The sequence below is a fragment of the Salmo salar genome, chromosome 10, assembly GCF_965601325.2.
Source record: "Salmo salar chromosome 10, fSalSal1, whole genome shotgun sequence".
Taxonomy (NCBI): Eukaryota; Metazoa; Chordata; class Actinopteri; order Salmoniformes; family Salmonidae; genus Salmo; species Salmo salar.
This window is the reverse complement of record NC_138300.1, coordinates 58,467,771-58,489,307: the sequence shown is the minus strand read 5'-3', so window position 1 is coordinate 58,489,307 and position 21,537 is coordinate 58,467,771. Positions and strand designations below refer to the sequence as shown.

Genomic DNA, 21,537 nt, shown 5'->3' with positions numbered 1-21,537 from the left:
TAAAACATTTTAAAAAAATGTTTTTGAAATTATTATAATTTTTTTTAATATATATTTTTTTTATTATTATATATTCCAAAAAAACACAAGGAAGGGGTAACATTGAAGTATTAGAGCATGAAGGACAAACAATACAGCATCAAGACACTATCAAACATGTATCAGTCTTTCCGCAACAGAGCCATCCTTATGTGTGAGGGTGCGTGTGCATGATAGTGATATAAAATATGTCATAGTTTTCTTTTTCATGATCACAATCTTACTCTTTGTGTATTGGGCAACGTATTCCCGAGTCAATTCAATAGATATATTTTTTTGTACCCAAGAATACATCCAGTATGTATGTTAAGGTATTCACCTGGGTACTGTCTGATGGTGGACACAGAGCTGGTGATGGGGGTATAGGTGTGTCCCCGGGGGTACGGAGAAGAGGAAAAGGTGGGCAGGAAGTACTGGAAGTGCACTGGTACAGACGGCCTGTTGTCACTCCTGGACTCGATGGTGACAGGGTTAGGAGAGGAGCGGTTGGCAGAGATGGAGATCAGGTTGGTCCTCTCTACAGGGTAATCTGATTGGACACGGGGGGAGGTGTGGGCTATGGGCTGGTAGTCTGATTGGACATGGGGGGAGGTGTGGGCTATAGGCTGGATCAGGTTGGTCCTCTCTCCAAGGTAGTCTGATTGGACACGGGGGGAGGTGTGGGCTATGGGCTGAGGTACAACTTTAGCTGTTGGTACAACACAGGAAGGGGGAATTATGGTACAACAGAATACACTTCAGCTGTCGGTACAACAAAATACACTTCAGCTGTCGGTACAACAAAATACAGATAAAAATACTCTTTAAAAAGGACATCCAAATATAAAAGAAATAATGAATGCAAAAAGCGGCTTTGAATGTGTCTGAGTATTTTGTGCACTAGCTTTCAATGCATCTGAGTATTAAATCAAAGTTGCTTAGGAGCTAGAAGCAGAGCTGCCATATCTGTCGGCGCCATCTTACTTATACATGCTGTTACTCACCCACTGGGATGGTAGAGGTGGTCAGTGCTGTGGCGTGGGAGGAGTGGGAGGGCATCGTCATGGTGACGATAGTACTGCTGGTCTTTTGGGTGTGTGGCGTAGTGCCTGAAAGAGGATCATGGGACAAAGAATACCATTTGTTTCAATGAGGAATGGTTAAAGGGTGACTGCACTTCCTGATTTGGCCTTGTTTTTAGATTTGGTTCATTACGAAATGTTAGCGGCCTATTCAAACGCGAGTTGGTTTCGGGCTGTGGTTTGATGTGAGTCTCTGTGTGTTCGCAGACGGTAAGAGTTAGCCAAATGATTTAGCCAAATAGTGTCCCATCTCCAGGGCTAATTAGGGACCATTAAATCAAATCAAATTGTGATTTGAAACTTTACAGTGAAATGCTTACTTACAAGCCCTTAACCTGTTGGGGCTAGGGGGCATTATTTACACGGCCAGGTAAAAAACTTACCTGATTTAAACTGGTTACTACTCTTGCCCAGAAATGAGAATATGCATATAATTAGTAGATTTGGATAGAAAACACTAAAGTTTCTAAAACTGTTTGAATGGTGTCTGAGTATAACAGAACTCGCAAACTTCCCACCTAGCCCAGGGAAGGTGGGATATATATATACTGCTCAAAAAAATAAAGGGAACACTTAAACAACACATCCTAGATCTGAATGAAAGAAATAATCTTATTAAATACTTTTTTCTTTACATAGTTGAATGTGCTGATCAATGGAAATCCAATTTATCAACCCATGGAGGTCTGGATTTGGAGTCACACTCAAAATTAAAGTGGAAAACCACACTACAGGCTGATCCAACTTTGATGTAATATCCTTAAAACAAGTCAAAATGAGGCTCAGTAGTGTGTGTGGCCTCCACGTGCCTGTATGACCTCCCTACAACGCCTGTGCATGCTCCTGATGAGGTGGCGGATAGTCTCCTGAGGGATCTCCTCCCAGACCTGGACTACAGCATCCGCCAACTCCTGGACAGTCTGTGGTGCAACGTGGCGTTGGTGGATGGAGCGAGACATGATGTCCCAGATGTGCTCAATTGGATTCAGGTCTGGGGAACGGGCGGGCCAGTCCATAGCATCAATGCCTTCCTCTTGCAGGAACTGCTGACACACTCCAGCCACATGAGGTCTAGCATTGTCTTGCATTATGAGGAACCCAGGGCCAACCGCACCAGCATATGGTCTCACAAGGGGTCTGAGGATCTCATCTCGGTACCTAATGGCGGTCAGGCTACCTCTGGCGAGCACATGGAGGGCTGTGCGGCCCCCAAAGAAATGCCACCCCACACCATGACTGACCCACCGCCAAACCGGTCATGCTGGAGGATGTTGCAGGCAGCAGAACGTTCTCCACAGCGTCTCCAGACTCTGTCACGTCTGTCACATGTGCTCAGTGTGAACCTGCTTTCATCTGTGAAGAGCACAGGGCGCCAGTGGCGAATTTGCCAATCTTGGTGTTCTCTGGCAAATGCCAAACGTCCTGCACGGTGCTGGGCTGTAAGCACAACCCCCACCTGTGGACGTCGGGCCCTCATACCACCCTCATGGAGTCTGTTTCTGACCGTTTGAGCAGACACATGCACATTTGTGGCCTGCTGGAGGTCATTTTGCAGGGCTCTGGCAGTGCTCCTCCTTGCACAAAGGCGGAGGTAGCAGTCCTGCTGCTGGGTTGTTGCCCTCCTACAGCCTCCTCCACGTCTCCTGATGTACTGGCCTGTCTCCTGGTAGCGCCTCCATGCTCTGGACACTACGCTGACAGACACAGCAAACCTTCTTGCCACAGCTCGCATTGATGTGCCATCCTGAATGAGCTGCACTACCTGAGCCACTTGTGTGGGTTGTAGACTCCGTCTCATGCTACCACTAGAGTGAAAGCACCGCCAGCATTCAAAAGTGACCAAAACATCAGCCAGGAAGCATAGGAACTGAGAAGTGGTCTGTGGTCTCCACCTGCAGAACCACTCCTTTATTGGGGGTGTCTTGCTTATTGCCTATAATTTCCACCTGTTGTCTATTCCATTTGCACAACAGCATGTGAAATTTATTGTCAATCAGTGTTGCTTCCTAAGTGGACAGTTTGATTTCACAGAAGTGTGATTGACTTGGAGTTACATTGTGTTGTTTAAGTGTTCCCTTTATTTTTTTGAGCAGTGTATATAAGTAAGAAATAATTAAAAGATAATAAATTACAATGTAAATGAGACAATATTTTCATTTGCACGCCTTTTAGTTCTGATTAAATGCTTTCAAAACGTGTTTAGAATTTATAGTTGGTTTGAGGCAGTGTTTCCGCTGCCGTCATTTACATGTGACGCTGCGCCGTGGCAAAATTATTGCTGCCACACCCCAAAATATGGAACATAAAATAAATACAAATCTGACGATGCGCACTTTGAAGATGCTTGAACAGTCCGAATTAACTTTTCCTCTGCAAACAAAATGAGTAATGAATAGAAAAATCAGACAACCCATTATAGAATAGTTGATCTATTTATCTAGTCAGGTAACGGTGTTATTAACTTAAGGTATAGGGGCAGTATTTTCATTTTCGGATGAAAAGCGTGCCCAGAGTAAACTGCCTAATACTCGGGCCGAGTCAAATATTTGCATATTATTAGAAGATTTGGATAGAAAACACTCTGAAGTTTCTAAAACTGTTTGAATGATGTCTGTGAGTATAACATAACTCATATGGCAGACAAAAACCTGAGAAAAATCCAACCAGGAAGTGGGAAATCTGATGCTTGTAGTCTTTTCAAGTCATTGCCTGTCTAACACACAGTAACTTAGGGTTAATTTTGCACTTCCTAAGGCTTCCACTAGATGTCAACAGTCTTTAGAACCTTGTTTCAGGCTTTTGCAGTGAACAGAGAGCGAACAAAAAGGCCAGGAAGTTGGTGACTCAGAAAATGACATGAGTTCATTGGCGCGCATACACATGATGAGGTAGCTGTGTTCCATAACATTTTTCAATACATTGGAATCGTCTGGTTGGAATATTGAAGTTTTATGTTAAAAAGGCCCTAAAGATTGATGCTATACAACGTTTGACATGTTTCAACGAACGTAAATAGAACTTTTTTTAACTTTTCGGCGCGCTACCTACATTTGGAATAGCTTACTGAATGCACAAACAACAAGGAGGTATTTGGACATAAATTATGGACTTTATCGAACAAAACAACATTTATTGTGGACCTGGTATTCCTAAGAGTGCATTCTGATGAAGATCAAAGTTACGTGAATATTTAAAATTCTATTTATGATTTTAGATGACTCAATGTGGTTAGATTAACGAGAAGTTTATCTTTAAAATGGTGTAAAATTGTTAATTGTTTGAGAAAATGAAATTAGATTTTTGCTGTTTTGTATTTCGCGCCATGCTATTTCACTGGCTTTACGGAGAAAGCACATTTTTCAATATTCTGAGTACATAGCTCAGCCATCAAAGCAAGCTATACAGATACCCGCCAAGTTCTAGGGTCAACTAAACTCTGAATTAGTATTATAAATATTCTCTTACCTTGGCTGATCTTCGTCAGAATGCACTCCCAGGACTCCTACTTCCACAATAAATGTTCTTTTTGATCAAAATACTCCATATTTATGTCCAAATACCTCCGTTTTGTTTGTGCATTCAGATCACTATCCAAAGGCATAACTCGCGAGCGTAAATCCAGACACGAAAAGTCAAATAGTTCCATTACCGTTCGTAGAAACATGTCAAACGTTGTTTACAATCAATCCTTAGGGTCTTTTTAACATAAAACGTCAATAATATTCCAACCGGACAATAGCGTAGTCATTACAGAGGAAAAAGAAGGAGCGGCGCGCCAAATGTGCCAGCGCAGTAAACAACTCACTGGTCCCAGGCAGTCCACTCATTGACTGAGCTCCTTTTTCTGCCCAGTAACAGGAGAAGGATGAAACACGTTTCTAAAGGCTGTTGACAGCCAATGGAAGCCTTAGGAAGTGCAACGTGACCCCACAGACACTGTCGTTTCAATAGGGATTCAAAAGAAAAACTACAATTCTCAGATTTCTATCCAAATCTACTAATAATATGCAAATATTTGACTCTGGGCCCGAGTATTAGGCAGTTTACTCTGGGCACGCTTTTCATCCGAAAATGAAAATACTGCCCCCTATACCTTAAAAAGTTAATTAACTCAGGAACTACACCTGTGTGTAAGCACCTGCTTTCAATATACTTTGTAACCATCATTTACTCAAGTCTTTCCATTATTTTGGCAGTTACCTTTACACTGTAATTTACCGATGGTCACCAAATAGCCCCATAGGGATATCAAAAGTTAACCCAACTTTACCACGGGCATTACGGTCGGTCGCATGCAGCTGCACTCCTAATTGATAATTACTGATGCTGTGGGCAGGATTAAAACAAACCCAACTTTAAAATTTACGTTGTGATGCAGTAAAGACCAAACCTAAAAAAAAAACTATTTTGGATGAGACTGACTTCATGACCAAAATGATCCTATTTCCACTTTGTAGTCAATTTCGACAGTAGAATAAATGTTTCTGACTCATATTGATGCCACACAGGCCGTTTTTCTAAATTAAGTCGATTTTTAGGGGCTGTTGGTCTTTAAAAATGTCCATGTTATTCGTCTTATTCATTATGATGGAAACAGGATAAACTGATCCTATATCAGCACTCTATAACTCTTTGTAAACACGACTCCTAGAATGGTGACCTCATAGAATAACATATTAAAAAACTCATCACTAAATGTAATTGAATAGGATCTGTGTGGGTGGTGTTACCTGTAGTGGTGGTGCCTGGGCCAGTGTTGGTGGTGGTTAGAATAGGTGCCACCGTCGCTGCAGCAACCGGAGTGCCAGAACAGAAGATGGATTTCTGTAATACAAGGAAGTGTATTTTCTTCTATTTTTCCTGTCGAAGTGTCACCAGAAAACCTGACTTGAGAACAACCATAGAACATCTTACCCTCCCCTCCGTATGTATTTGGACAGCGAAGCTATAAAAAAATAAAACAAATGGTGCATTTGGCCATATACAGTACTCCACCATTTTGGATTTGAGATCAAATATTTGATATGAGGCGACCGTACAGAACGTCACCTTTTATTTGTCTGTTTTACTGTTTAGAAATTAAAACCCGTATACATATATAAAACACACACACACACACAGAACCAGTCAAAAGTTTGACACACCTACTCATTCAAGGGTTTTTCTTTATTTTTTACATTGTAGAATAATAGTGAAGACATTAAAACTATGAAATAACACTAAAAAAGTGTTCAATTGCTGATTTCTGAGGCTGATAACTCTAACGAACTTATCCTTTGCAGCAGAGGTAACTCTGGGTCTTCCTTTCCTGTGTTGGTCCTCATGAGAGACAGTTTCATCATAGCGCTTGATGGTTTTGCAACTGCACTTGGAAGAAACGTTAAAAGTTCTTGAAATGTTCCGTATTGACTGACCTTCATGTTTTAAAGTAATGATGGACTGTCGTTTCTCTTTGCTTATTTGAGCTGTTCTTGCCATTAATATGGACTTGGTCTTTTACCAAATAGGGCTGTCTTCTGTATACCACCCCTATCTTGTCACAATACAACTGATTGGCTCAAACGCATTAAGAAGGAAATAAATTCCACAAATTAACTTTTAAGAAGGCACATCTGTTAGTTAACTGAAATGCATTCCAGGTGACTACCTCATAAAGCTGGTTGAGAGAATGCCAAGAGTGTGCAACGCTGTCATCAAGGCAAAGAGTGGCTACTTTGAAGAATCTCAAATATATTTTGATTTGTTGAACACTTTTTTGGTTACTACATGATTCCATATGTGTTATTTCATAGTTTTGATGTCTTCACTGTTATTCTACAATGTAGAAAATAGTAAAAAGAAAGAAAAACCCTGAGTAGGTGTGTCCAAACTTTTGACTGGTACTGTATGTGAGAATGCTGCTCATTGACTACAGCTCAGCGTTCAACACAACAGTGCCCACAAAGCTCATCACTAAGCTAAGGACCCTGGGACTAAACACCTCCCTCTGCAACTGGATCCTGGACTTCCTGACAGGTGGTAAGGGTAGGCAACAACACATCTGCCACGCTGATACTCAACACGGGGCCCCTCAGGGGTGTGTACTTAGTCCCCTTCTATACTGCCTGTTCACCCACAATTGTGTGGCCAAACACGACTCCAACACCATCATTAAGTTTGCTGACGACACAACAGTGGTAGGCCTGATCACCAACATAATGAGACAGCCCATAAGGAGGAGGTCAGAGACCCGGCCGTGTGGTACCAGAACAACAACAACATCTCCCTCAACGTGAGAAAAACAAAGGAGCTGATTGTGGACTACAGGAAAAGGAGGGCCGAATACGCTCCCATTCTCATCGACGGGGCTGTAGTGGAGCGGGTCGAGAGTTTCAAGTTCCTTGGTGTCCACATCACCAACAAATTATCATGGTCCAAACACACCAAACCAGTCGTAAAGAGGGCACAACAACACCCATTCCCCCTCAGGAGACTGAAAATATTTGTCCTGGGTCCCCAGATCCTTAAAAAGTTCTACAGCTGCAACAAAGAGCAGCCTGACCGGTTGCATCACCACCTGGTATGGCAACTGCTCGGCATCTGACCGTAAGGCGCTACAGAGGGTAATAAGTACAGCCCAGTACATCACCAGGACCAAGCTTCCTGCCATCCAGGATCTATAATCTAGAGGAAAGGCCAAAATGTTTTTTAAAGACCCCAGCCACCCAAGTCATAGACTGTTCTCTTTGCTACCACATGGCAAGCGGTACCGGAGCTCCAAGTCTAGGTCCAAAAGGCTCCTTACCAGCTTCTACCCCCAAGCCATAAGACTGCTGAACAATTAATCAAATGGCCACCGAACAATTTGCATTGACCCCCACCCTTTGTTTTTACACTGCTGCAACGTGCTGTTTATTATCAATGAATAGTCACTTTACCCCTACCTACATGTACATATTACCTCAATTACCTCGACTAACCTGTACCCCCACACATTGAATCAGTACCGGTACCTCCTGTATATAGCCTTGTTATTGTACTTTTTTTTTTACTTTTGTTTATTTTGTAAATATTTTCTTCAACTCTATTTTCTTAAAACTGCATTGTTGGTAAAGGGCTTATAAGTAAGCATTTCACGGTAAGGTCTACACCTGTTGTATTTGGCTCATGTGACAAATACAATTTGATTTGATTTATATATACACTCGCCACTGGAAGATGTCATAAGTATTTGTAGAAAATTCACTTATAGTGTATTTAAGTAATCAAAAGTGTATTATTTGGTCCCATTTTTCCTCGCATACAATGACTACGTCAAGCTTGACTCTACAAACCCATTGGATGCATTTACAGCTTGTTCTGGTTGTTTCGAACTGTTCTTTGCCCAACAGGAAGTGAATGGTGAATAATGTATTGTCATTTTGGAGTGACTTTTTATTGTAAGTAAGAATAAAAATATGTTTCTGAACACATCTACATTAATGTGGATGCTACAATGATTATGGATAATCATGAATGAATTATGAATGATAAAAAGTTAAAAAGTTAGAGGGACAAAGACTGTAAAACCCCCCCCCCCCCCAAAAGAAAATGCTAGTCTCCCCTATTTTTGGTAATGGAGATAGCATGTTTTGTTGTAGCCTCTAACCTAACTTTCCTCACTCATCATTATTCGTTGCCGATTTTTGTTAAACATGGCATTATCAGGATTCATTTAGAAATGTCTAGATTACTCCAGTCATTATTCCCCATTCACTTCCTATTGGGCAAAATATGGGACCAAATACTAAACATTTGACTATTTTAATACTCTAAGTGAATTTTGTCCAAAAACAGATGTAGGACCTTAATTTGAGCCAGTTTGCTACAATAGGACAATTATACATTTTTTGTAAGGGAAAATCAAGTCTGAAATTTCTAAGTAGAAATTACTAACTTCAGAAGTCTTTTTAAACCTCAAATACACTGTTAAACATTTCCTGCAAGTTAAACATTTCCTGCAACAGGGAGATCAAATTAAGATCCTACATCTGTACTTCTTCAAATGGGGGACTAGATATATAAAGTGCTTTCATTTATAAACAGTAAAACAGATGTATATGAAAATACCCTCAAATAAAAGTTGACATTCTATACTGTTGCCTGATACTAAACATTTGATCTCAAATCCAAAATGCTGGAGTATAGCGCCAAAGGTAAATATTTATCTTCACAGGTTCTGACCTGTGTCATGGTGTGGGGGGGCTGGGGTTTCTGCCCCCCTATAGCAGGGTGGGAGGGCAGGGTGACGCGTGTGGCTGTGTCCCTGGCCCCCTGGGGACGCTGAATACTGATGGTGGCCGGAGGAGGATGGATAGTCAGCCCTGGATGCCTGGAGGAGGAAACACAAGACATCATCAACCCACCATCCCTTTTAATGTGACATCATCAACCCACCATCCCTTTTAATGCGACATCATCAACCCACCATCCCTTTTAATGTGAAATCAACCCACCATCCCTTTTAATGTGACATCATCAACCCACCATCCCTTTTAATGTGACATCATCAACCAACATACCCTTTTAATGTGACATCATCAACCAACATACCCTTTTAATGCGACATCATCAACCAACATACCCTTTTAATGCGACATCATCAACCCACCATCCCTTTTAATGTGACATCATCAACCCACCATCCCTTTTAATATGAAAGCTCTGGTGGGTATTGTTTCAATATATTATACATGGTCAATAAACATCAAATTTGAATTCTAAACCTTGTGGGCACAAACACACATGTTGTCATTTATACAAGTGGTTAAAGGGAAGTCCTATTGTTTTTTTCCCTCATTTATACAGGTGGTTAAAGGGAAGTCCTATTGTTTATTTTCTCATTTATACAGGGGGTTTTAATTTGGGAGCACTGTGCAAAAAAACAAAATCCTATATTTGTTTTCTTTCTGTACCGTTGTTTCCCCGAGCGCAGATTCGTTAGCGTCATACCTGTACCATTACAACAGAGTAAACGGCTTGTTTCTAATCCAAACAGTTCAAAAGATCTGACACATATTACCGGCACAATCTTTTTCTCCTCCTATCATAAACTATGTCGCGGGCTGTTCTAAAACTACTCGCAGGCTACATTTGTTTTACACCTTGTTCCAGTCATGTTACCTCATTAGCTAGCTAACAACCTGGTAACTTTACCAGTACATCCAAACATCAGTCATGTTACCTCATTAGCTAGCTAGCTAACAACCTGGTAACTTTACCAGTACATCCAAACATCTGGGGACACAGAAAGAAAGGGGATGTCTTCTTCAGGAAGTCAATGATCACAGCAACGAATGAATGACAGATCTCTTGCATGTTGTCATCACAGTTTAGCTTTTTATAATAAAAAAAATGTATTTACAGGGTTACTATATTAGTTTCTAGAGCGAAGTAGCTGGGATTCATTTATCGCTCTCTTATTTTCTGGTGCTCCAAACTTTTTAAAGTTGGGAACACCAGTGCTACCAATAAACATATTTAATTTAGAGCCCTGACAATGAGTTCATCTGACTCTGGTTAAGTAGATAAAGGGCCAAAATCTCACACTATCCCTTTAATGCTAGGCTAGCTACTGGGCCACTTACCCATTCAGCACCTCTGCAGACTGGGTGAACGTTGGGTTGATGACAGGGGACTGGTTCCGGGTGGCTGAGATGGGGGCCACTGTTGTCGAGCTGGTGACAGGGGAACGAGACTGAGGATGAAGAGAGGGAGAGAATCAACCATGTTTCCCTACAAGACTGACTGAACTGTCAACACAAATAACTACAGAGGGAAAATCATGAACGCGGGAGTTATCTTTGTTACAATGAAGAAGTAAGTCAACACCCGGGGGAAGTCATTTCCTGCACTACAAATGAGGAAAAACAATGGTGTGCAAGTTAACATTTGATCTGTAAACTCTCCACAAGCCTCCCACCATAATAATGCAATTGAGCCGTAATAACACTGGGTCTAAGCACCTGGATAGACTGGTGGGTGATGTGATGTACAGTGTGCTGAACAGGGCCTGCACTGGCCCCTGATGCTGGTCTGAGAACAGCAGGCCCTTTACAGCTGGACATCACTGCTGCAGCCACCGCCCCTGCAAGACAAAAAGCACAATATGGATTAGGGAACATATTACAGAATGAAAGGCAGAAGGTAAGAGCTCCCTCTAGAGGTCGAACCAGAGAAGTGCAACACGCAAGAAAAATAAAATGTGAAAAGTTTCCCCTCCGGACAGTAATATAGGTTTAGGGTAAATGGGAAGTGAATGTTTGTTGTGAAACAGTGGGGGTTAGAACTCCAACCAAAACTCTGGGTTAGGGAGATGCAGTACGTACCTCTGGGTAGGTGAGAGGTAAATGTGTGTTGAGGAATAGAAGGAGCCCTAATTATCTGGATATTAGCTGGCATGAGGTGATGCCGATTACTGGAGTGGCCCTGAAATAAGAATAGGTCAAAAAAACTTCAGTCCCTAATAAAGTTTTCCTGGACACAGATTAAACCTAATCCTGGATTTTTAAAAAAAAACACATTTTCAACAGAGATAATCTATTAATGTCGTTTTTATCCCGGACTAGGGCTTAATCTGTGTCCAAGAAACTGCCCCATAATGGCTTATTCATGAAAGTTATTATAAAGCAATGATCACAAGCAAGAGCCAATAAGAATGCAGCAGGCTATGTAGTCACCTGTTGTCCACTGATGGTTGCCACAGGGATGGAAGAGGTGGGAGCAATGTGGCTCTCCAGGGTGACAGTGATGTGGCCAAGCAGGGCAGGCTGCAACTTGGGAGGCAGAGGGAGAGGGATGTGGCCCCCCTGGCCTTGGCTGGAGGCTGGAGCTGGGGCAATGAGACGACTGGGCACCAGCGATTTCAGGGCAGCCTGAAGAAGAAAAAAGAAAAACACATCAACATCTTATTAACCCTTTGAAAACATAGATTTGTTTCTATGATATTTGCTGTCCTGACACATGGATTTGATTTAAGATAGTGATAACATAGACCATCAATCATTTTGATTCCATATGTTAGGACACTTTTTGGGGGTATCAACTTGTCCTCTCTGACTGGGTGAGTTCTCAATCAGATGATAGCAGGCAGGTGAAAACGGAATGTGTTCATGCCGTCGTGTATAGTTGGCTATACACCACAAACAGATCTGGGATCAGGCTAGGGAAGAGAGGGAAATGTGGTGTTTTAATTACCACCCTGTCATTACCTTTATAGATAAAACAGATCTGGGATCAGGCTAGGGAAGAGAAGGAAATGTGGTGTTTTAATTACTACCCTGTCATTACCTTTATAGATAAAACAGATCTGGGATCAGGCTAGGGAAGAGAGGGAAATGGGGTGTTTTAATTACCACCCTATTACCTTTATAGATAAAACAGATCTGGGATCAGGCTAGGGGAGAGAGGGAAATGGGGTGTTTTAATTACCACCCTATTACCTTTATAGATAAAACAGATCTGGGATCAGGCTAGGGAAGAGAGGGAAATGGGGTGTTTTAATTACCACACTATTACCTTTATAGATAAAACAGATCTGGGATCAGGCGAGGGGAGAGAGGGAAATGGGCTGTTTTAATTACCACACTATTACCTTTATAGATAAAACTGATCTGGGATCAGGCTAGGGAAGAGAGGGAAATGGGGTGTATAGTGTTTTTCTTTCAACTGGAGCCCTGGTCAAAAGTAGTGCACTAAATATGGGGGAAAAAAAGAAGAAAAAAAAGTGTATGAATTGAAATGTATGCATTCACTACTGTAAATCGCTCTGGATAAGAGCGTCTGCTAAATGACTAAAATGTAAATGATTCTGGGACAGATTAAAGCCTAGTCTTGGACTAAAGAGTTTGATGGAGATTATATAGATAGAAAATTAGACAATAAAAAGCCTGCAATCAATGAGAAAATAGAGAAAGTGCAGTTAATGTTATCTGTACATTATAGGTTGTGTCCCAAATGGCACCCTATGGGCACTGGTCAAAACAAGGGTACTATAAAAGGGAATATGGCCATCCTATCCCCTACAGCAAGGGTATTCACCTCTTACCCTACGAGGTCCGGAGCCATCCTATCCCCTACAGCAAGGGTATTCACCTCTTACCCTACGAGGTCCGGAGCCATCCTATCCCCTACAGCAAGGGTATTCAACTCTTACCCTACGAGGTCCAGAGCCTGCTGCTTTCTGTTCCACCTGAGAATTAATTGTACCCACCTGGTGTCCCAGGTCTAAAAATCAGTTCTTGATTAGAGGGAAACTATGAAAAAAAAACAGTGGAACTGGCTTCAAGGTCCAGAGTTCGAGGGGACTAGAGTATCTACTAACCTGGGGGTAGGGTCTGACCACTCCAGTTTCCTGCTTGTCTTCTCTGAAAGACAGGGCTTCTTCTCCTCCCCTGCTGCTGGCTGGGTGGTCCTGGGGACCATGGTGGTCCACATCAACACTACTGTCCTCACCTGGTCCTGCTAGGGAACCATTTATCACAAGCGGTGTGAGTTTTAATAAAACATCACAGATCATAAACATACAATTAGAGAGAATTTACCAGAAACTCTGGAGGACTGTAGAAATATGTTCAGTTCCAAATGGCACCTTATTCACTATGTAGTACACTCCTTTTTAGAGTTGGGACGATAAACCGAAAATGACCGACACCGACATTGCCTTCTCCTCTTACAAAAGTATATTGTTAACCTTCAGTGATTTTGCTACACAACGTTCCTGTAGATTGTTCTAGAATCATTATTTGGTTGACAGTAATAGCCTATACATTGTGTTGATTCCTGCTATGAAAGTACAGTGCCTTCAGAAAGTATTCATACCCCTTGACTTAACACATTTAAGTTGTGTTACAGCCTGAATTCAAACTGGATTAAACATATGTTTTTTTCCCCTCACCCCTTGCTACACACAATACCCCATAATGACAAAGTGAAAACATGTTTTTTTTTTTTATGTTTGCAAATGTATTGAAAATGAAATACAGAAAAATTGTATTTACATAAGTATTCAACACCCCTGAGTCAATACATGTTATTACCTTTGGCAGCGATTACAGCTGTGAGTCTTTCTGGGTAAATCTCTAAGAGCTTTGCACACCTGGATTGTACAGTATTTGCACATTATTATTTTTTAAATTCTTCAAGCTCTGTCAAGTTGGTTGATCATTGCTAGACTGACATTTTCAAGTCTTGCCATAGATTTGAGCCGATTTAAATCAGAACTGCAACTCGGCCATTTAGGAAGATTCAATAACTAGCAGGGTTGGACAGTATCCAGAATCTCACCCCGGGATTTACAGTATTACCAGTTTAGTACACAAGGGGGCGCCAAACAAATTAAATTTCCATGGAGGCTGCTAGCTGAATATGACATTAAGCGCAGATGAAAATAAACCAATTACAAAGACAGGCAATGCAGCTCATGAACTATATATATATATATATATATATATATATATACACACACACACAGTACCAGTCAAAAGTTTGGACACGCCTACTCATTCAAGGGTTTTCTTTATTTTACTATTTTCTACATTGTAGAATAATAATGAAAACAACAAAACTATGAAATAACAGATATGGACTCATGTAGTAACCCAAAAAAAGTGTTCAACAAATCAAAATATATTTTATATTTCAGATTCTTCAAAAGTAGCCACCCTTTGCCTTGATGACAGCTTTGCACACTCTTGGCATTCTCTCAACCAGCTTCATTAGGTAGTTAGCTGGAATGCATTTCAATTAACAGGTGTGCTTTCTTAAAAGTTCATTTGTGGAATTTCTTTCCTTCTTTATGCGTTTGAGCCAATCAGTGGTGTTGTGACAAGGTAGGGTTGGTATACAGAAGATAGCCCTATTTGGTAAAAGACCAAGTCCATATTATGGCAAGAACTGCTCAAACAAGGGAAAGAGAAATGACAGTCCATCATTACTTTAAAACATGAAGGTCAGTCAATACGGAACATTTCAAGAACTTTTGAAGTTTCTTCAAGTGCAGTTGCAAAAACCATCAAACGCTATGATGAAACTGTCTCATGAGGACCGACACAGGAAAGGAAGACCCAGAGTTACCTCTGCTGCAAAGGATAACTGCACCTCAGATTGCAGCCCAAATAAATGAGTTCAAGTAACAGACACATCTCAACATCAACTGTTCAGAGGAGACTGTGTGAATCAGGCCTTCATGGTCCAATTGCTGCAAAGAAACCACTCTAAAGGACACCAATAAGAATACAAGACTTACTTGGGCCAAGAAACACGAGCAATGGACATCTGTCCTTCGGTCTGATGAGTCCAAATTTGAGATTTTTGGTTCCAACCGTCGTGTCTTTGTGAGACGCAGAGTAGGTGAACGGATGATCTCCGCATGTGTGGTTCCCACCGTGAAGCATGGAGGAGGTGGTGTGGAGTTGCTTTGCTGGTGACACTGTCTGTGATTTATTTAGAATTTAAGCCACACTTAACCAGCATGGCTACCACAGCATTCTGCAGTGATACACCATCCCATCTGGTTTGAGCTTAGTGGGACTATCATTTGTTTTTCAACAGGACAATGACCCAACACACCTCCAGGCTGTGTAAGGGCTATTTGACCAAGAAGAAGAGTGATGGAGTAATGCAACAGATGACCTGGCCTCCAAATCACCCGACCTCAACCCAATTAAGATGGTTTGGGATGAGTTGGACCGCAGAGTGAAGGAAAAGCAGCCAAAAGTGCTCAGCATTTGTGGGAACTCTTCAAGACTGTTGGAAAAGCATTCCAGGTGAAGCTGGTTGAGAGAATGCCAAGCGTTTGCAAATCTGTCATCAAGGCAAAGGGTGGCTACTTTTGAAGAATCTAAAATATATGATTTGTGCTAGCTGTGTCACCATAGATTCTGGGTTCGAGTCCAGGCTCTGTCGCAGCTGGCCGCAACCGGGAGACCCATGAGGCGGTGCACAATTGGCCCAGCGTCGTCCGGGTTAGGGAGGGTTTGGCCGGCAGGGATATTCTTGTCTCATTGTGCACTAGTGACTCCTGTGGCGGGCCGGGCGTAGTGCATGTTCACACGGTCGCCAGGTGTACGGTGTTTCCTCCGACACATTGGTGCGGTTGGCTTCCGGGTTGGATGTGCATTGTGTCAAGAAGCAGTGCGGCTTGTTTGGGTTGTGTTTCGGAGGACGCATGGCTCTCGACCTTCGCCTCTCCTGAGTCTGTACAGGAGTTGCAGCGATGAGACAAGACTGTAACTACTACCAATTGGACACCATGAAATTGGGGAGAAAAAAGGGGTGTAAAAACAAAAAGGGGAAATATGATTTGTTTAATACTTTACTATACTACTTATTCCATAAGTGTTAATTCATAGTTTTGATGTCTTCACTATAATTCTACAATGTCGAAAATAGTCAAAATAAAGAAAAACCCTTGAATGAGTAGGCGTGTCCAAACTTTTCACTGGTACTGTGTGTGTGTGTGTGTGTCTATAAATATATATATCATTTTTTAATGAATATTATTAACAGATTAAATTAATTCTGGCCAAGGGATCTGTAGAATAAGTTCAGAGGGTGTAATACCATACAATGTAACATTACATGTACATTATCCATTGACATTACATGTACATTATCCATTGACATTACATGTACATTACCCATTGACATTACATTTACATTATTCATTTACATTATTCATTTACATTACATTTTAGCTATTTAACAGACACTCGTATCCAGAGCGACTTACAGTTAGTTAAGGTGAATGCACCAATTTGTAAGTCGCTCTGATAAGAGCGTCTGCTAAATGACGTAAATGTAAATGTTAGTGAATTCATCTTCAGATAGCTAGGTGAGACAACCACATAATCACAATCATATCAAGTACATTTTTTCTTAAAGTATTTAACAGCAAAGTCAGTGCTAATGGGAAAAGAGGAGTGCCTTTTTTCCCTTCTTATTTACAATTTATGTCCTTAACCCTGGGCAACATAGGCCTGGGAGGCTCACAGGGATATTGGTATCCACAGTACTGTAATTTAAGTTTTAAAATCTCAAAGTTGTCTCTGCCGCATGGGAAAATGTGTAGAATTGCAGGAAATTTGCTTGAAAACGGCAACATTTTATCTCCGATACCAAGAGGCGGGACTTTAAAATGTTTCTTCCCACGGCCCAAGACTTGGTTCGTCCGGCCATGCACTGCGGTAGTAAAACTCCTTGTAGGCAATTTTTTTTTTTACATTACTTGAGTTGTGTTCTGATTATGAGGGGGTCCCTGATGAATTTAGTATTACAAAAGGGGACCGCGGCCCCAAAAAGTTTGAGAACCCCTGATATAGGGAGAAGGGTGCCATTAGGAACACGCATTATTCAATATAATGTTAACCTGGCTGGTTGGATGACTGATTGATAGAGATCGGCATTCCACCAGGATTACTCTGAGCAGGCATTCCAGCTGTAGAAAATGGCTGAGAACTCATCTTTCACTATCCTAGAAGGGAGGAGGATAGAACAACCATTATATACAATTTAATAAAAATAAAAAGATCACACGCCTCTTTCTCAATTCATTTCTTCCCTTATCTCGGACAGGATTGGGTTTTTACTTTACCTTCTATAACAGTATTTTAATGTTTGGTTTGTTAAATGTGATACACTGTGTGTAATGTCAATTTTAGTAGTTTATTTTTCTATATTTCCCTACTTGAGTCATCTCTCTCGCTCTCCATGCCACTTTCCACATAGACCTAGACCCACCCCCTGCTTTCCACACAGACCTAGCCCACCCTCATCACTCAAGGAGTGCATTTATTGTCCCTTTGACTACGAGACACTTGTGTTCAGTCTGCATGGTCAATGCAGCACATGGAGACACTTGCGTTCAGTCTGCATGGTCAATGCAGCACATGGAGACACTTGCGTTCAGTCTGCATGGTCAACGCAGCACATGGAGACACTTGCGATCAGTCTGCATGGTCAAGGCAGCACATGGAGACGCTTGCGTTCAGTCTGCATGGTCAAGGCAGCACATGGAGACACTTGCATTCAGTCTGCATGGTCAATGCAACAATGTTGGTGACTACGATGCAGTTTCCACTTTGCTTCTTAATATATATATCCACAAGCGTTCTATAATTACAGTATTAGTTTGTGTTTATTATATTTTCAAAAAGCTAGTTTGTCTTTCCTTAGCAAGTTGTGTTACCAGCTTATGCTATTCGCTAGTTAGACTGACGGAAGACAGCTAATTACCACGGGTGGTTCCTCTATCTAGCGTGCTCTGAACACCTGTGGTAATTAGCTATCTAGCGTGCTCTGAACACCTGTGGTAATTAGCTATCTAGCGTGCCCTGAACACCTGTGGTAATTAGCTATCTAGCGTGCTCTGAACACCTGTGGTAATTAGCTATCTAGCGTGCTCTGAACACCTGTGGTAATTAGCTATCTAGCGTGCTCTGAACACCTGTGGTAATTAGCTATCTAGCGTGCTCTGAACACCTGTGGTAATTAGCTATCTAGCGTGCTCTGAACACCTGTGGTAATTAACTATCTAGCGTGCTCTGAACACCTGTGGTAATTAACTATCTAGCGTGCTCTGAACACCTGTGGTAATTAACTATCTAGCGTGCTCTGAACACCTGTGGTAATTAGCTATCTAGCGTGCTCTGAATACCTGTGGTAATTAGCTATCTAGCGTGCTCTGAACACCTGTGGTAATTAACTATCTAGCGTGCTCTGAACACCTGTGGTAATTAGCTATCTAGCGTGCTCTGAACACCTGTGGTAATTAGCTATCTAGCGTGCTCTGAACACCTGTGGTAATTAGCTATCTAGCATGCTCTGAACACCTGTGTAAAGGCAGTAGGCCACCAGAAACGTGTTGTTACTGAAAAATACTGTCGGGTAAAACTGTGTACAGTAAGTGTATATTTTGCATTTGTGAAATAATGTTGTGATATGAAAGTAAAGGGCTTTACATTTCTAAAACTATATCGCAATTGAGAATCGATTCACGTTTAGATTTTTTTTATTTGGCTGCCAGTCATCCTACCTCTGTAAATAAGTCATTGGACTTTAAGGAGCAACGGTAACGTTAGGCTCCTTAAGAGTACATCTTGGGCTAGGATGGGATATGCCACTGTACTTCAAATTGTACCTTTATCCACAATGCCCCATCGAGAAGATTGAAACACTACTAGCAGTGTGGATAACGGTCAAATTTGGAGTACAGTGGCATATTGACATATCCCAACCCTGCATTGAATTACGTTACCCGACCCATATCTCCCGCCAACTCCAAGGTGTCTTAATGTAACCATGATTGCGTTCCAACCCCCGTGCAGCTCAGTGTAAACAATCGTAACACTCGGGTAGGTATCTTTAGTTTTTATTATTTAACTAGGCACATGTTGGCGGATAAGGTTTTGGTAAACTAGTTACTATGAAACCCTAGCTAACTACACAGCCGTTAGGAGTAACTAGATAATCACCGAATAGGCACTGCATTGAAGAATGTGCCTTTCTGCTTTGACCGTATCACAAGCCGATGGCAGCGACCACAGTCGAGCTCTCAAATTAAACGTTAACGTTTAATTTTGATCGCATATCCATATGGTTAACCTTGCAAAATATCTAGCTAAGGATTGCTTGTTAGCTGCAGCTATCGCTAAACAAACATTGGGTGAACTTAAGATTCTTACAATATTTATAAAATCCCAAAATAAATTGGGAAAGCTATACTGATAAAGCTTTGACGATACATTCGCACAAAAATACATGCTAAAATACCGTATTTGTAGAGTATTTTTCTTTTCTTCCAGGCATTCGTCTTTTCTTTTCAACAACATACAAACCGGAAGAAGGAAGCTCCCAATTTTTTATTTTTATTTTTGGTCCAATCATCAGAGGGAATTGTATAAATCCTTGACCAATCACAAACGGGGGTGGGAGTCAATCGTATCTGTGAAACGACTGGCTGGTGACAGAACTATTCCCGCCCTGAGAATGTTTACTAATACCCGATAGTTTGCATACTGGATACGGATTGGCTGGTGACAGAACCATTCCCGCCCTGAGAATGTTTAATAAACTCAGGTAGTTTGGATACTGGATACTGTGCGTACGTAAGACCGTATACCATTAGCCTTTTCACCTGGCTACATGAACAATAGTTCAAATAAGCAATTACCAAATAAACATTTGTACCAAAATAATAATAATAATTTGTACCAAAATAATAATTTGTACCAAATAAGCATTTAGATTAATTTGAGAGAAACCGAATCGAAAAGAACATCGTTGAAACAAACAAAGTGGCCACTTAGCTGATTCACTGACTGGTGTGTAGAAAAAAAAGAGATATATTGTGAGTTTGGGAATATTAAAAAAAAAAAAAAAATGGAGCTGAACGTTATTCTACGGGATTTGTATTTATTCAGTGAGAAACATAAATGCTGAAGAATGTGGGATTAGCAGCTAACGTTATGCTGGACTCGGAGCTGGTTTGAACCGACTATTTCTCAGTTTAGCATTGGAATATACAGAAGGACACCTAATTCACAATGTGTCTGTCGGCGTAATTAAAAAGTCGAGGGAAAGACGGGCTTGATAAAGCTGAACGGCTACATATGGTATGTAACTGTTAGCTAGCTAAATCATTCTAATGTACCCTGACAATATAACCGGTAGCGAAGTAACGTTAGACCTAACTATTAGCTAACGTTATTGTCTTGTGTTTTCAGGTACACAACAGAGCCGATGGCAGCACTATTCTCTCTGACAACACAGCAGCGTGGAGTCAACAACAAACGATAACACGGGACCATTTTTTTCTCACTTTTGTGCACAATAAATGGCAATATTCAGATCAACATTAATAAACAATTGGCATGTGTTAGTCACTCTAGACGTAGTGCTAATGCTCGTTTTTCCCCCCATACATTTAACCCCCATACATTTAATGTAAGCTTGCTAGCTAGCCTGTGGTTGTTGTATAGCAACCAGTCTATCAACGTGACTTTTGTCCAGACTATTTTTTTCATGGCGGAATGTATTTATTTATTAAAGCAACATTTTTCTATTTAATGTGTAGTACCTTTCCTTACTGTATTGGCAACCGGTTTATAAAAGCAATAAGACACCTCGGGGATTAGTGGTATATGTCCAATATACCACGGCTAAGGGCTGTATCCAGACACTCCGTGTTGCGTTGTGCATAAGAACAACCCTTAGCCGTGGTATATTGGCCATATACCACACCCCCTCGGAACTTATCTCTCCTTCCACCTGAAGTGTGCACTACCAACAAATGTAAATGCATTGGATTGGTGTTGGTATGGGCTAGATGCTCCTGGGGGGGTGCATTCGGTCTTCTGGACACGGGCATAATAAGAAAGGGTCTGGAGGGGTGCACTGAAAATGTGTTATAGTTCCTCGCAGT

At 41.3% G+C, this 21,537-nt stretch overlaps 1 protein-coding gene and 1 long non-coding RNA gene across 3 annotated transcripts in view; one reads left to right on the top strand and one right to left on the bottom strand.

The window, feature by feature from the left end:
• Window positions 1–19,967, bottom strand: part of LOC106560624 (histone deacetylase complex subunit SAP130) — a 41,354-nt gene extending 21,387 nt beyond the window's left edge. Inside the window, exons 1-11 of one of the 2 annotated variants that reach the window (XM_014123678.3) lie at window positions 19,887–19,967; window positions 17,485–17,589; window positions 13,441–13,580; window positions 11,798–11,992; window positions 11,447–11,546; window positions 11,084–11,205; window positions 10,706–10,815; window positions 9,303–9,450; window positions 5,831–5,924; window positions 1,023–1,127; window positions 359–727 (exon numbers count right to left, since the gene is read on the bottom strand). In XM_014123678.3, coding sequence (XP_013979153.2) covers window positions 359–727; window positions 1,023–1,127; window positions 5,831–5,924; window positions 9,303–9,450; window positions 10,706–10,815; window positions 11,084–11,205; window positions 11,447–11,546; window positions 11,798–11,992; window positions 13,441–13,580; window positions 17,485–17,578 — 1,477 coding nt within the window. In that variant the 5' untranslated portion in view covers window positions 17,579–17,589; window positions 19,887–19,967. The remainder of the gene's footprint in view (window positions 1–358; window positions 728–1,022; window positions 1,128–5,830; window positions 5,925–9,302; window positions 9,451–10,705; window positions 10,816–11,083; window positions 11,206–11,446; window positions 11,547–11,797; window positions 11,993–13,440; window positions 13,581–17,484; window positions 17,590–19,886) is intronic. The other variant, XM_014123679.3, reaches the window with a different exon arrangement.
• On the top strand, window positions 19,870–21,182 carry LOC106560626 (uncharacterized). Its single transcript, XR_001318636.3, has 2 exons — window positions 19,870–20,728; window positions 20,840–21,182. It is a non-coding gene; the product is annotated as an uncharacterized LOC106560626 (long non-coding RNA).
• Window positions 21,183–21,537: the final 355 nt, after the last annotated feature.